Genomic DNA, 14,415 nt, shown 5'->3' with positions numbered 1-14,415 from the left:
TGAGGCAGGACCAATCTCCTTCCCCTTGCATCATGGCTGAACAAGGCATCCCACCATAGGGAATAGGTTCCAAAGAGCCAGTTCATGCCTCAGAGACAGGTACTGGTCCCATTGCTAGTGACCCCACAGAAGACCAAGCTACACAACTGTCACCCACACGCAGAGGGCCTAGGCTGGTCCCATGCCGGCTCCCTAGCCGTTCATCCAGAGACTGTGAGCTCCCAAAAGCTCAGATCAGCTGTCTCTGTGGGTTTCTCCATCACATCTGGACCCCTTGCTCATATAATCCCTCCTCCCTCTCGTCAACTGGACTCCTAGAGCTTGGTCCAGGGCTTGGCTGTGGATCTGTGCATCTGATTCCCTCAGTTACTGGATGAAGGCTCTATGATAACAATTAGGGTAGACATAAATCAATTCAGGCACCCTTTCCACTACTGCTAGAAGTCTTAGCTGGGGCATCCTTGTGGATTTCTGCGAGTTTTCCTGGCATGAGTTTTTTCCTTAACCCCATAATGGTCCGCTAACAGCTTTAGCATCTTGAGCCCTCTCCTTGGTTGCTGCCAAGAGAAACAGACTATGCTCTTCCCTGCCCACCTTCCTTATTCTCTCTTATACCAGTCCACACTCCCTTCTCTTCAATGAAGTCCTCCCCTTTACCACCAATGACATCCACAAATCTAACAAAAATAATGACAAAAAGTCTGGAGAATAGGAAGTAATGGCAGAGGATTCTAACTTTCATTTCCTTTTCTCAGATTGGCATCCAACTTATAGGCTGAAGCAGTCCTCCAGCCTCAGCACTTGGGATCACAGGGGTAGCTTTTAATTTATTCTCCTGAATACATTCCTTTCCAGGACCATAAAATTATATATATTATACATATATATATGTGTGTGTAATGTGTATATTATGTGTATATACATAGTATATATATAACTAAAGAAATTTACACACACATACACACACACTTTTATATAGAGCTTTCTATATAAGAGCCCTTGGTGGTCTGGAACTAGCTTTGTAGGCCAGGCTACCCTTGAACTCACAGAGATCTACCAGCCTCTGCTGGGATTAGCCATTACATGTGCTATAAAGAAAGTTTTAAGACTATAATTCAAATATTGATTTTTCCCTTGCTTTACTCTTGGTTACTGATAACTTAATCACATAACACTTGTTTTAAATATTTGGCTCAAACATGGAACTTACTTTTATGTTTGGGGTAGATAACATCAAAACCAGGCAGGGGCATCACCACATCATGGATGGAGTAGTTATTAACATCATCTTCCTCAATATAGGTGGCTGTGGCTGCAAATCCACAAGCAAATAGCAGTTAAGAAAAAGCATTTTCATGAACTCACGATCCTAAAATTATATATATCTCAGTGAGCTGAAAGCACAAGGTGTCCAGGTGCAGAAGCCCAGGAAGCTTAGAATCCCTCCTTTTTTAATCAGCTCGAATCCTGAGCAAGGCGCTAAATCTTGTAAAAATCAGAATACTTCCCAGTAGCGCTACAACAGAGCAACACAGGGAAAGCGACTAGTGTTAAGACCAAAACACAGTTAATGTTTGATAGCGGACAGGATATTAGCATTTCCTTTAAAAATTATTTTATAATCTTGTGTGTAAGGATGTCTTGCCTGCATGTATGTTTGTGCATCATGTGTGGTAAGTGTCCCCGGTGGCCAGGAGAGGGCACTGTATCCATGAAATGCAGTTACAGACAGCTGTGAGCTACCATGTGTGCTGGGAATCAACCTGGCTCCTCTGGAAGAACAGTCTGTGCTCTTTACAGCCGACTCAACGCTCTAGACCCATATCAACATTTATGTTAATGTTTCAGATCATTCTGTTACATACTTAGTAAAGAAACTGCCCGATGACATGATGAGATGCTGTGACACATCCACAAGTATATAAATATATATTAAACATACAAATATACGTATTTTGAAGACCCAGATTCATGCTTGTAAAGGGCTTTGGGCAATCGTAGCCCAAAGGTTATTCTGTTATACTGCCCAGACTTAGCTGTGTATTCAAAACACATACGTATTTTTTCACTGGTGATTAAAAACTATCTGCCTGACCTCATGTGACCTTCCAACTCCCACTTACTACACATTTCTTTCTTACCTAGTAGCCACGATGGATTTCAAAAACACTGCTATAAAGTATCTGAGTCCTAATCTGTCTGAATAACAAGAGTATATATGCCATACCTCCTTTGAGAACAAGGTCCCCTGGGACAGGTTTCAGCCCATAGTCCTCTATCCGTTTGCTCACCATGTTATTCCACACATAGCTCTGATAACTATGGATATACATTAAGCGATTGTTTCTTGGTATCTGCAGAGAAGGGAGAAATAGGCAAAACCAGAACAATCTTGAGCATTTAAAGTGTTATTTTCCCAAATATTTTACTCATTTAATGGTAACCCCAACACAGGAACCTCAGACTGGGTCTGACTGTGGGGCTGGAAATACAGCCCAGTGAGGAAGCACTTCAGAGTGTCGTCCTGTGTTACACACAGATATGAACTATGCTTACCAATGTGGCACCTCTACTGAAAACATGCTAACAGGAAACCACTTAGCTACTTCCTGTTGAACTCCCTTCCTGAGGCAATCTAAAGCTCCTTTGCAGATGGTTATAATGGGGTCATATCGATGGCTCAGTAGGTAAAGGCACTTGCCTTGAACTGACCACCTGAATTTGATCTCTGGGGACAGACGTGCTATAAAGAGAGAATGAACTCTTGAAGGTTGTCCTGGCCTGTGTGCTCAAGTCCATGACCATGCTCTGCATAGGCACAGACACAAATTAAAGTTCTAAAAGACATGACTGTAGGAACCCCCCCCCCGCCCCTTTCAGTTTTTCACGACAGCGACAGGGTTTCTTTGTAGCTTGGAAGTCTGTTTGTCTTGGAACTTGCTCTGTAGATCAGGCTGCCCTCAGATTCACAGAGATCTACCTGCCTCTGCCTCCCAAATTCTGGGATTAAAGGCGTCTGCAACCATCGCCCGACTGAGTTCTAAAACTTTCAAATCCCATTCAATTACATTAAATTCAATTAGCAATTATACTTTCCATAGACACTTTCTTGTGCCAATGATAATAAACACGACCAACATCCCCACCTCTACCAGCTCATCACCTTTCAGGGTCAGAATGAGGTACACTCAAATAAATTTCTTTGAAGACCACTAAAGGATTCTTGATGCCCTTTCAAGTTTTTTAAAGATTATGTTTAAAAAGCATTAACCGCCTCGAGTCATTGCCTGACTTCACAAATTGCACTCACTATGCCAAATGCAGAGACTATATTCTTCATTCCATATTTTGAAAGTCCTCGAAGCAGCTGCCCTTCCACACACCTTTTGACAGGTAGCTTTTTGAGGGCAGAGGCTGGATCTTTGGTCTTGGCCCATTCTTCTCTGCATTTCACCAAGTACCCCTTTTCAGCTATGGGAGAAGAGAAGCTACGATCAAACTTGGCCAACAGAAGTGTGCATCACTTCACGTGCCTCATATGGAGCACAGAACTGGGGAAATGCATGTGCATTGAAGCTCACAGCTGCCCAAAAGCAAGACCATGGGCCCCATACATGAACAGCAAGAGTTCATATCACCTCAGCTAAGGAGGTTTTCCCTTCTCTTTGCCCCTGTACTGCTTGCTTTAAAATTAAAAACAGATTTTTTTTAGCTTGAAAATAAATAGTTACCTAAAATGAGCATTAATATTTTGACATTTTATAAAGTATCAGTGAAATCCCTTTTTTCCAGTATAGTTTTAGAGATATTTCCTGGAAAAATTTTAGTCATTATACTATGCTTTAACAAAATAGCCATATATATATTCACATTATCTATAAACTCAGAGAATTTGTAGTGACTGAAGAGAAATGAACATACATTTAAACATGCATTAATAAATCAGATAAATAAAGAGCTAGAACCAGGAGATAGTTTTTAAAATTTCAAAATCATGTGTAAAATTGTGAAAATGAAATGGCATTTAAAAATTAGAAAAAAAACCCACTAAGAACTTTAAAATAACAACCTTCAGTTACTTTTACTTAAAGTAATTCCATGAGTATCTAGCTATACATTCTATGCACTTTATTTCAACACAAATCTTTTTCTCACCTCCAGAACGGGGTTTCAGTATTAAATCCATGACTTCTGTCCAGGCATTCTGTAGAATAGCTCTAGAATTAAACAGGATTTACTGGCTTATCTTTGCATAAGATAAGCTTTAAATGCTCAATAGTTAAGACGGTAACAAGAAACACTTATTAGCTCATTCAATTTAAAAGCATGTAGGAAAATGATGACACAGACTTTAGTGACCATCGTCTACCATAAAAGGCTTCTCTGGGGCTGGAAGGAGGGCTCACTTATCAAGAGTGCTTACTGCTCCTGCAGAGGGCTTGAGTTTGGTTCCCAGCACCCACATCCAGCAGCTCACAGCTGCCTGGACTCCAGTGGGTCTGCTGCCCTCCCTATATTCAGCACACACAAACCCACACAGGACAAACTCTGCAGAAGACCTGGATTCAGTATCTGAATGCCCAGTCATACACGGGACAACTATTTCAGCTCCTCCAAAGAGCAGGGAGCACCAAAAGAGGAGTGGGAAGAATGTAAAAGTAGGAGGCAGGGCTGAGGAGAGAGCTGACGTCTGAGCATGAAATGACCGTCGCACTCCTGAACACACAGCAGCTGTGACTGCTCACACATGGTCACAGAACGGAGTGGGGTCGTGCACATTCAGTGAGGAATGGCCCATGCTTCTGTAAACAACTCTAATGAAGCTCAATGGGACACAGCTAGGATACACGTAGGTAAATGTGGAGAAAGCTGGGAAGGAGCAGGTGATTAGAGGAGGGAGGGAGGGAGGAAGAGGGCGTGTGTGGGGAGAATATGAATGAATAGGTACGAAAATAATGAAACCAACTGGAGTATGTAATTAATACATGCCAAGAAAAAACATTTAAAAAAGTTCCAGTTGTCCTTTTGCTATGGGGTAGAAGAGATTTTCATTTATTATCTTGATATATTCTGGATTCATCTTCTGTTTGACTGTATGCTGAGACTTGGCATTTCCCCTTAGGAAATCCTATGGTGATACTGTAAGTTCTATGAAGGCAGAAAACAGTCTGATGCTGTGAAAATAAACTGTTTGGAACTAAGTTGGGCACATTACACAACTTCTGTTTCTGGATAAATCTAACAGCATTTTACTAATCAATTATTTGTACTAATTTTCGCTGGGATACAAAACTATAGGGTCATATGGCTGGGCTTCTGCTTTACCTAAAAATGCAAAGATTGATACAACCCTTCCTTAAATTATCTGTGCTACAACAATCAGCATCTGTAGTGTGCTTATCTGTATTTTCCTTTTCAGATTTTCCTTCCTCAGTGCTGGTGATCTATCTGGTCTAGGGCTTCGTGTGTGGTAGGCAAGCACTCTATTAGCTGAGCTGTGGGAACCCAAAAATGTGAGCCTGTTCCACCTTGTGTGAAGATCAGAGAATTTGAGCTTATTTTTGCTCTTTCAAAGTTTTTTTTCTTCTTTTGGTGGTTTTTTGAAACAGGGTTTCTTTGTAGCTTTGGAGCCTGTCCAAGCCTGTCCTGGAACTAGCTTTAGTAGACCAGGCTGTCCTCAAACACACAGAGATTCACTTGCCTCTGCCTCCCGAGTGCTGGGATGAAAGGCTGGCTGGGCTCAAAGTTGTTGATAACAGGTAGGCTACAAGACAAGCTATCCTGACCTAGGGTGTGGTTACTTGGTGTTTTGAACCTTAAGATGGTCCATAGAGATAGAGCTGGTCCACCCTGACCAAACATCAGAGAAGTCCAGAATATTCTGCTCCTTCTTTTGAAATAGGAGGTTTGACTTAGGGAGTGGCTGATTGCAGGATACTTGGTCTAGGGTGTGCTCACTGTCCCAAACATCAAATACTTTTCTCAGGAAATAATGGCTTGAAGTCTCAAGTATTGAAGCAAGTAACTGTACTGGTTGTCCTTTGTGTTCTGTTAGAGCAGTCTTTTGTATTGGGGTATAAAAGTGTATGGAAGATAAATGTGGGGGAAAATTTAGCATTCAGTATTTGCCGAATTGTCACTATCCTGTGTCTCTGTTTCTTCTGTACCTCTGGTCTTTCTATCTAACATTTCTAAACCTCACGCCCCTAACCTGGAACATATAAGTCACCCAAAAAGGTGGCATATGACTCTGAGCCACATTCTAGTCGTAAACTTTCCTCTTGCTGCTCTTGTTCTGAATTAGCAGATAGATCATTCTATGCTGCCCAGGCTGGTCTGGCCTTTCACAGTCCTAATCGGCTGCCCAGGTAGGTGTCCTGGACTCCACTGTGCCTGTCTGGCCTTAATTTAGAGAGATTTCTATTTATTAATGACTTAGCACATTTTAAGCCTAGAAACAGGTGCTGCATAAACACCATCTGTATTCCCAGCCTTCCATGGAGTTGGCATTATTTCTACTTCACAGGGGAGCAGTCTGAGGCTCAGAACCCAGTCCTCACTTTACAACACTGCCCGAGAGGGAAAGGAGCTGCTGCACAGCAGACCAATCTCTGGGCTCTTGTAAAATCATATAAGCAGATACAACTTGATACTGAAAAACTGGACAAGATGCTGAAACAGAATGAAGAACAAATGTTCTCAGAGAGCCTTCAGTTTGTAGCCCGTATCACTCTAAATCCTGTATGAATAGTTACTTTACGTAGCAGTCTCTGCTGGACAGCAGGATTCTCACAGTATGTTTGTGAAACCAAGTGGTATTTATTGATGAGATTTTTACTCTAATTTACTCTGGAGAGCATGCCTTAGGCTTGTGTTACCCGGCTTTTTACACTTGGCCTCTTACCTGCTGAACAGTAAAAAAGATCCCAGGTGTGGTGGCACACACCTTTATTCTTGGCACTCAGGAGGCAGAGGCAGGTTGATCTCTGAGTTTGAGGTCAGCCTGGTATACAGAGTTGTAAGGGTCTGTCCTGTCTGTTTAAGAGAAAAGCCGGGCCCACTCACCCCTCTACGCCCACCCCAGTCTGCTGAGGCAAGATCTTCTGCATCCAGGCTGAGTTCCTTCCTTTCTGTTTCTCTCCAAAAGAGGTAGCTGCTACTGTGGCTCCTCTCCTCCACCCAATTTCTCTCTCTCTCTCTCTCTCTCTCTCTCTCTCTCTCCATCTCTCCCCTCCCCCATTTTCCCTTCATAATCCACTAAATAAATATCCAACCTCACTCTGCATGGCATGTCTATCTGTCTGTCTCTCATCCTCTCGTGGGACTGGCTGCCCAGCTGAGGTCTCTCACCTGCCGCGTGGCTCCCTGCCTGGGATCTGTTGCCCCTAGGGGCACAGTGCCATTTTACTTTTACCATTACACAGAGTGAGTTCTAGGACAGACAGGATTACACAGAGAAACCCTGTTTCAAAAAACAAAACAAAAAACACCAAAAAGAAAAACAAACTAAAGTAAAAGAGACCCCTTGAAAGGGCGGTGAAGAGTGGTAGGAAAAACTTACTATTTAGGTTACATCTTCAACTGTGCACATGTATGTGCTATATATGTGCCTCTAGAAGCCAGACACCCTCCTCACTAGCTGATAGGCTAGTCTTGTTGGCTAGAGAGAGTAAGGGATCTGCTTGTCTCCACCTTCCCAACACTGGGGTTATAGATGTGTCCTACCACGCTCAGCTTTTAAGTAGCAGTGGGATCTGAACCTAGGACCTTATGCTTGTGTAGCAAGCGATTTATTGAGCTGTCTCTCCAGACCTCTTTTTCTTTTTTAGAAAACATACTGTTGCCAGGCGGTGGTGGCGCACGCCTTTAATCCCAGCACTCGGGAGGCAGAGGCAGGCGGATCTCTGTGAGTTTGAGACCAGCCTGGTCTACAAGAGCTAGTTCCAGGACAGGCTCCAAAACCACAGAGAAACCCTGTCTCGAAAAAAACCAAAAAATAAAAAAAAAATACTGTTGTATGCATTAACTGAAATAAAATAAATCTTACAAAGAACTTATGGATCAGTAGTTCGTTTGTTCTAAACATGACAGAATCCTGAAATAATCAATACACCATTAACAAAAATTTTACTTCTCTGTTATGTGAGAATAAATAAAAATATCCTTTAGATAGAAATTACAAAATTAAATAGAAACTTTTTGACCAACGAAAACTTTTTGAGTCTTCTTTTAGATAAAAAAAGAACTCAAAAGTCAGAGGCAGTTCACTCTCTGTAAGCTCAAGTCCAGCCTAGTCTACACAGTGAGTTCTAGAACAGCCAGAGCTACATAGTGAGACAATGTCTCAAAAAACCAAGACAACAAAACTCCAAAAAAAAAAAAAAAAAAAAAAAAAGCTAAAAGTTAGAAATCAATTAATCAATTACATACCTTCCAACTTGGTACGTAGGGACAGCTGTGGTCCCAAACCTTTGCATGCCATAGTAGTTAATGAAGCCGGTCTCCTTCAGAGATTGCATGGCTTGCTGTACTTGTTCTTCAGTTCCTGTTATATTCCTGCAAGGTCCCAAATTGACCAGAGGAAAAAATGGTCAGTAATCTCATTTTCTGATGCATACCATAACAATGGCTTTTTTATCTCACCTCTGCAACCTTTTCTAACCTTCTGAGGACTTTGCTGGTTTATTATTTTAATCAAGTTTTTTTTTTTTTTTTAAAGACAGGATCTCTCTGTCCTGGAACTTGTGTTGTAGATCAGACTGGCCTTGAACTCACTAAGACTCCCCTGCCTCTGTCCTTTCACCCTCAGTGCTGGGATAAATGACATGAACCACCAATGCCCATCTCATTTTAATCAGTTTTAAGTACAAATTATTAAAAGATGAATGAAGCACACGTGCAATGTGGTGCAGATTTAACTAAGTAGTTACCAAAATTGGAGGGGCTGGAGAGATGGCTCAGAGGTTAAGAGCATTGCCTGCTCTTCCAAAGGTCCTGAGTTCAATTCCCAGCAACCACATACCACATGGTGGTTCACAACCATCTGTAATGGGGTCTGGTGCTCTCTGCTGGCCTGCAGGCGTACACACAGACAGAATATTGTATACATAATAAATAAATATTAAAAAAAGGGGGGGCTGGAGAGATGGCTCAGAGGTTAAGAGCACTGGCTGCTCTTCCAGAGGTCCTGAGTTCAATTCCCAGCAACCACATGGTGGCTCACAACAATCTGTACTGAGATCTGGTGCCGTCCTCTGGCGTGCGGGCATACATTGAGGCAGAATGTTATATACATAGTTACCAAAATTGTTCACTGCTCACAAATGAAATTTATTTTGCAAGTCCTTCTATATAGGCCCTGGCCAGCCTGCAAACCACAGAGACCAAACCAGATGGACCTTGAAAGAGTCGCGTGATCCCCTGCCTTTGCCTACTGAGATTACAGGCATTTACAACTATGCCTGCTCCCAAACTGAAACTTATACCAACAAATAATTCTCTGTTAAAGTAACCTAATCTTTCTATGAATATGCCCATTCTAGGCACCTCAAACGGATTAATTCACAGGCTCCTTATCTTTCAAAACTGGATCTGAAGAACAGTGTTTCTGATGGCTGTAAGAATCTCTGGAGGGAGGGACAAAGACCATTTATCAGGAGAAACACTATACAGTATTTGTTCCTCACTTCTACAGTCCTTGTTCTCCCAGCCAGCCCTCTCTCTGTACCAGCGATCCTGTAACCTATCAACACACACAGGAACAGACCACGGAGACCCAGCCAGCCAGGTCTGCACTCCTACCTGCGTACCTTACCTGAGAACAACAGTGAAGTGATTTCCTTGAAGCTCTCCCAATTTCAGAGGGGTTTTCTGATAGCTGAAATTCCCTAGCTTAAAGTTCATCAAGCATTTATTCAGATGGGCGAGTCTTTGTGCACTTATCCTTTACAGAAAAAAGGAGTAGAGAAAGGATCATGAGATCCTGCAGAAGGCAAGGGCACACGCAGAAGGCATTAGGTGCACTTTTCCTTCCCCCTTGGATTTGTCTTATGGGTACCAGTACTATAATGAAGAGACTTCAACACCAATGGGAACACAGAAGGAAGAGATGTAGAGGATTCTACTTTCTGTGGGCAGGAGGTAACAAAGGGAACGGTAGCAAACAGCAATCCCACAGAACGGTAAAGAGTGGGTTCTAACATTTAAAAAAGGTTTAGTCATAATTGGTACAGTAAGAAAAAATATTGTAAACCTATAACCAAAAGACAACCTTGGAAAACACAAAAACACCGAGAAGAAGGAAAATCCATTGGTTCATCCCTTGAAAAAACATTAGATTTTTGCATTTCCTTATCCTTTCAGAACATATTGAAGATGTATATACCTACAATCATACAAACCTGTATCCTCCTATCATTTTACAGAAGTGTTCCCATGCTGTTAAATTGTTTCATTAGAAAGTCTTTATCTTCCTCAACAGAAAATCTACACAGAACAGCAAATACCACACTGAAAAGTCTTTGTTCTTTCTTTATCTCTACAACTCTCCTGACTTGCAGCACTTTCTTTTAAATATTTTTAATTTTTCATTTTGTATTTATTTATTTTTATTTATTATTTTTCGAGACAGGGTTTCTCTGTAGCTTTGGAGCCTACCATGGAACTTGCTCTGTAGACCAGGCTGGTCTCAAACGCACAGAGATCCACCTTTCTCTGCCCCCTAAGTGCTGGGATTAAAGGCGTTCGTCACTATCGCCTGGCTTATTTAGTTTACTTTAATTATGTGTGCGTTTGTCTGTGTAAATAAGTGCAGGTACTCCTGGAGGCAAGAGTCACCGGATCCCCTGGAGTCAGAGTTCCAGGAGGTCATAAATCACCCAAAGCTCAGGTCCTCTGCAAGAACAGCACACACTCTTTACTGCTGAACAAATTCTCTTGCCTCCTGGCCTGGAAAAGTTTTGAAATAAGATTAAGACAGTTATAAACTGCCATGTGGGTGCTGGGAATTGAACCATGGTCCTTTGGAAGAGCAGCCAGTGCTCTTAACCACTGAACTTCCTCTCCAATCCAGTACACGCTCATAAATAAAGCTTGCCTGAAGATCAGAATGAAAAGCAACTACATTGGTCAGCCATACATGCCAGGCAGTGGTGGCACACACCTTTAACCACAGCAGTTATGCTAGTCAGTCATACAGGCCAGGTGGTGGTGGTGCATGCCTCTAATCCCAGCCCAAGAGAGGAATATAAGATGGGAAGAGACAGGTCTTACTCTCAGTCTCATGAGGATTCATGGAGGCAGGATCACTTATTTTGATCAAAGGAAGCCACTTTGCTTTTCTGATCTTCAGCTTGAACTTCAATATCTGACTCTGGGTTTTTTATTATTCATGCTATACTTGCTGTTCTTACGGAGGACTAGGGTTTGATTCCTAGTACCCACTGGTGGTTTATGACCATCTGCTCTCTTATGACAGCCACAGGCACCAAGCCTGCATATGGTGCACATGTACGCAAAATATTCATACATAAAATAAGATGAATCTAAAAACAATAAAACAAAGCACACACACAGACACACAAAATATCCAAATCCTTTAAGGGCTATAAAGAGGCCATCTTTGGCTATATAGCCAGCCAGTCCTAGTTAGCCAAGGTTACATAGTGAGACCCTGCAGAGCTGGAGAGACAGTTCAGATTAAAAGCACCTGCAGCTTTTCCAGAGATCCCGAGTTCAATTCCCAGCACCATTTATAATGAGATCTGGTGTCCTCTTCTGGCCTGCAGGTATATTTGCAGAACATTCTTACATAAAATATAAATTAAATAAAAATATAGTGAGACTACCTAAAGATAACCAACCAACACATCAAACAAACAAAAAACAAAACAAAACAACAACAACAAAAAAACAACTTTTCAAAGTTCAAAGTATAATATAAAGTTCAATTTCCAGCAACCACATGGTGGCTCACAACCATCTATAAGACCTGGTGCCTACTTCTGGCTTGCAGGCATACATGCAGACAGAACACTGTACCATACAGCACATCACAGTGCCTAAGAATATGGTTTTAATTTTTCCTATGTCCTTGTTTCCTTTAAAAAGACAGTTACTTTGTCATGTAACAGAGGCAAGGGGTTGAGTTTGGCCTGAGTCTCCCAGTGGCTTCCAGTATATTCATGTTTTGTGTACATACAGTATATGTATGTGTGTGTCTATTTGTATATTTATGTCTATGAATATGGGACTGGAGGAGGTCTGGGTGTGGACCTCAGCAACTGAGTTCTACCCCAAAGTTTCAAGTCATCAAACTGTTCCATAGGCCTCTCAAGTTCTAACACACAGGGGAAAGTAATGGTGCCCTCTTGCTCTACACACACACACACACACACACACACACACCCCTGCATATACACAAAGTGAAGCTACGCAAATTAGAATTCATGTATATAGGGCAGAGACATGGCTCAGCATTTAAGAGTACCCACACTGTGCTGCTAACAAGGAGCTGCACCTCTAGCTCTAGGGGATCTGATGGCTTCTTCTGGCCTCTGAAGGTGCCCCACAAAGAGTGCACACACGATTAAAAATAAAACTTTCTCCTCATGCTAGAGAGATGGCTCAATGGTTAAGAACTGTTTGGCACTCTTAACCATTGCTGAGGGCCAGAGGACTCAAATTTGATCCTCAGCACCCTCATCATGGCTCACAACCACCCCTAACTTCCATTGCAAAAGATCTGACCACCTCTTCTGACTTCCGAGGGCACTCACTATATACAGTGCACACACACAAAAGCTGCAAAAACATTCATACACATAAAAATAAAACGCAGCTTAAAAAATCACCTATATAATATCTGAGCTCCTGGAATTCTTTTTATTTCAGTGTTGGGAATTGAGTTCATGGCTTCATACATGCCAGGCAGGCATACCCCCTTAAGCTCTTCGGGAATTTTTAAGCAAAAATACCCCAATACTCTCTGAAGACAATCAACCCCTTGATGGACATCAGCCTGTTTATTTCCTCATCTGAAATGTAGGGAAGCAGACTACCCAAGCTTTTCATTGCTTAACCTCCTCCTGCACTTTTGGTCAGTGCTAGGTACTAACCCCAGAGCCTCACACCTCCAGCCTTGTTAAGTTAAAAAAAAAAAAAAGTAATAGAAAAGGTAGGAAGATAGCCACCAGAGTCAGGAAATGGAGAGAACCTGTACATTCAGGTCCCTTACTCCCTGTGCATCCCGAGGACCTCACATAAACCAACCTCAAGTAGGGGAGAGGTGTGTTCCAGTTGCTAAGTCAGTGGCAGGAAAAAAAGGGCACCAGGCTCTTGAATTGAGATGTAGAGGGAAAATGTTGAAAGTCAAAGGCATGAGTTAGTCCAGAAACTGTACCACAAATAATTCAAAACAGCACTGGGTTAGCATAAGAAGTGAGGATGAGTCAAAGGAGTTCTTTAGTCAGGAGACAATGCTAGAGAAAGTGACAATATTTCAGAGACAGGAGCAAAATAAATAGATAAAATAAAAATAAGCAAAAGACAGGAGCAACGGGCTGGAGAGATGGCTCAGTGGTTAAGAGCATTGCCTGCTCTTCCAAAGGTCCTGAGTTCAATTTCCAACAACCACATGGTGGCTCACAACCATCTGTAATGAGGTCTGGTGCCCTCTTCTGGCCTGCAGGCATACACACAGACAGAATATTGTATACATAATAAATAAATAAATAAATAAATAAATATTAAAAAAAAAAAGACAGGAGCAAAAAAGAATCAAGCTCCTGGCTGTCCTGGCAACCCTTGGAGACAGCTTCTAGCCAATGCCAGGAAAGTGTCTCTCCCCCCCCCCATCTCTGTCTCTCTGTCCCTCATCACAGTGTCTCACTATGTAGCCCTGCTGGTCTGGTACTTACTATGTAGATCAGGTTGGTCTCAGACATCTGCTTTTCTCTGCCTCTCAAGTGTGCGTGCATGTATGTGTGTTGGGGGAGAGGGGAAGGAATAAAGGTGAGTGCCAAGCCTTGTTCTTCTTTAAAAACATAAAATTCACCATTTTGCAGGGGGGGGGAGGACTAGAGAGATGGATCAGTGGTTAAGAGCACTGGTTGCGTCTTCCAGAAGACTTGGGTTCAATCCCCAGCACCCACATGGCAGTTTACAACTGTCTATAACTCCTGTTTCAAGGGATTCAACACCCTCAGTCAGGCAATCCAACATACATGACAGAAGAATACATAAAAATCACTTTTTTTCATAAAAAGAGAAAAAAATCACCATTTTATTTGTTTTCAGGGTTTTTAGTGTATACTCACAATGTGTGCAGTGCATCTCCATCACCACCCTCATCCACTCAGCCCTGACTCCATGTCCTCTGGCCTTCCCTGCAGCCACTGTAGTTGTTAATGTACTTTT

At 42.1% G+C, this 14,415-nt stretch overlaps 1 protein-coding gene across 2 annotated transcripts in view; it reads right to left on the bottom strand.

Moving 5' to 3' along the window:
- Window positions 1-14,415, bottom strand: part of LOC121458913 (pseudouridylate synthase 7 homolog) — a 46,791-nt gene that overhangs the window by 6,751 nt on the left and 25,625 nt on the right. For both annotated transcript variants that reach the window (XM_041668300.1, XM_041668301.1), the window contains 6 exons: window positions 9,815-9,943; window positions 8,431-8,556; window positions 4,156-4,217; window positions 3,311-3,471; window positions 2,228-2,354; window positions 1,211-1,312 (listed from right to left, as the gene is read on the bottom strand). In XM_041668300.1, the coding sequence (XP_041524234.1) occupies window positions 1,211-1,312; window positions 2,228-2,354; window positions 3,311-3,471; window positions 4,156-4,217; window positions 8,431-8,556; window positions 9,815-9,943 (707 nt within the window). The remainder of the gene's footprint in view (window positions 1-1,210; window positions 1,313-2,227; window positions 2,355-3,310; window positions 3,472-4,155; window positions 4,218-8,430; window positions 8,557-9,814; window positions 9,944-14,415) is intronic.

Source organism: Microtus oregoni, unplaced genomic scaffold (genome assembly GCF_018167655.1).
Source record: "Microtus oregoni isolate MIOR12 unplaced genomic scaffold, Mior012 000018F_ref0000195, whole genome shotgun sequence".
Classification (NCBI taxonomy): domain Eukaryota; kingdom Metazoa; phylum Chordata; class Mammalia; order Rodentia; family Cricetidae; genus Microtus; species Microtus oregoni.
The sequence above is the reverse complement of the archived record's forward strand: the minus strand, read 5'-3'. Positions and strand labels throughout refer to the sequence as shown.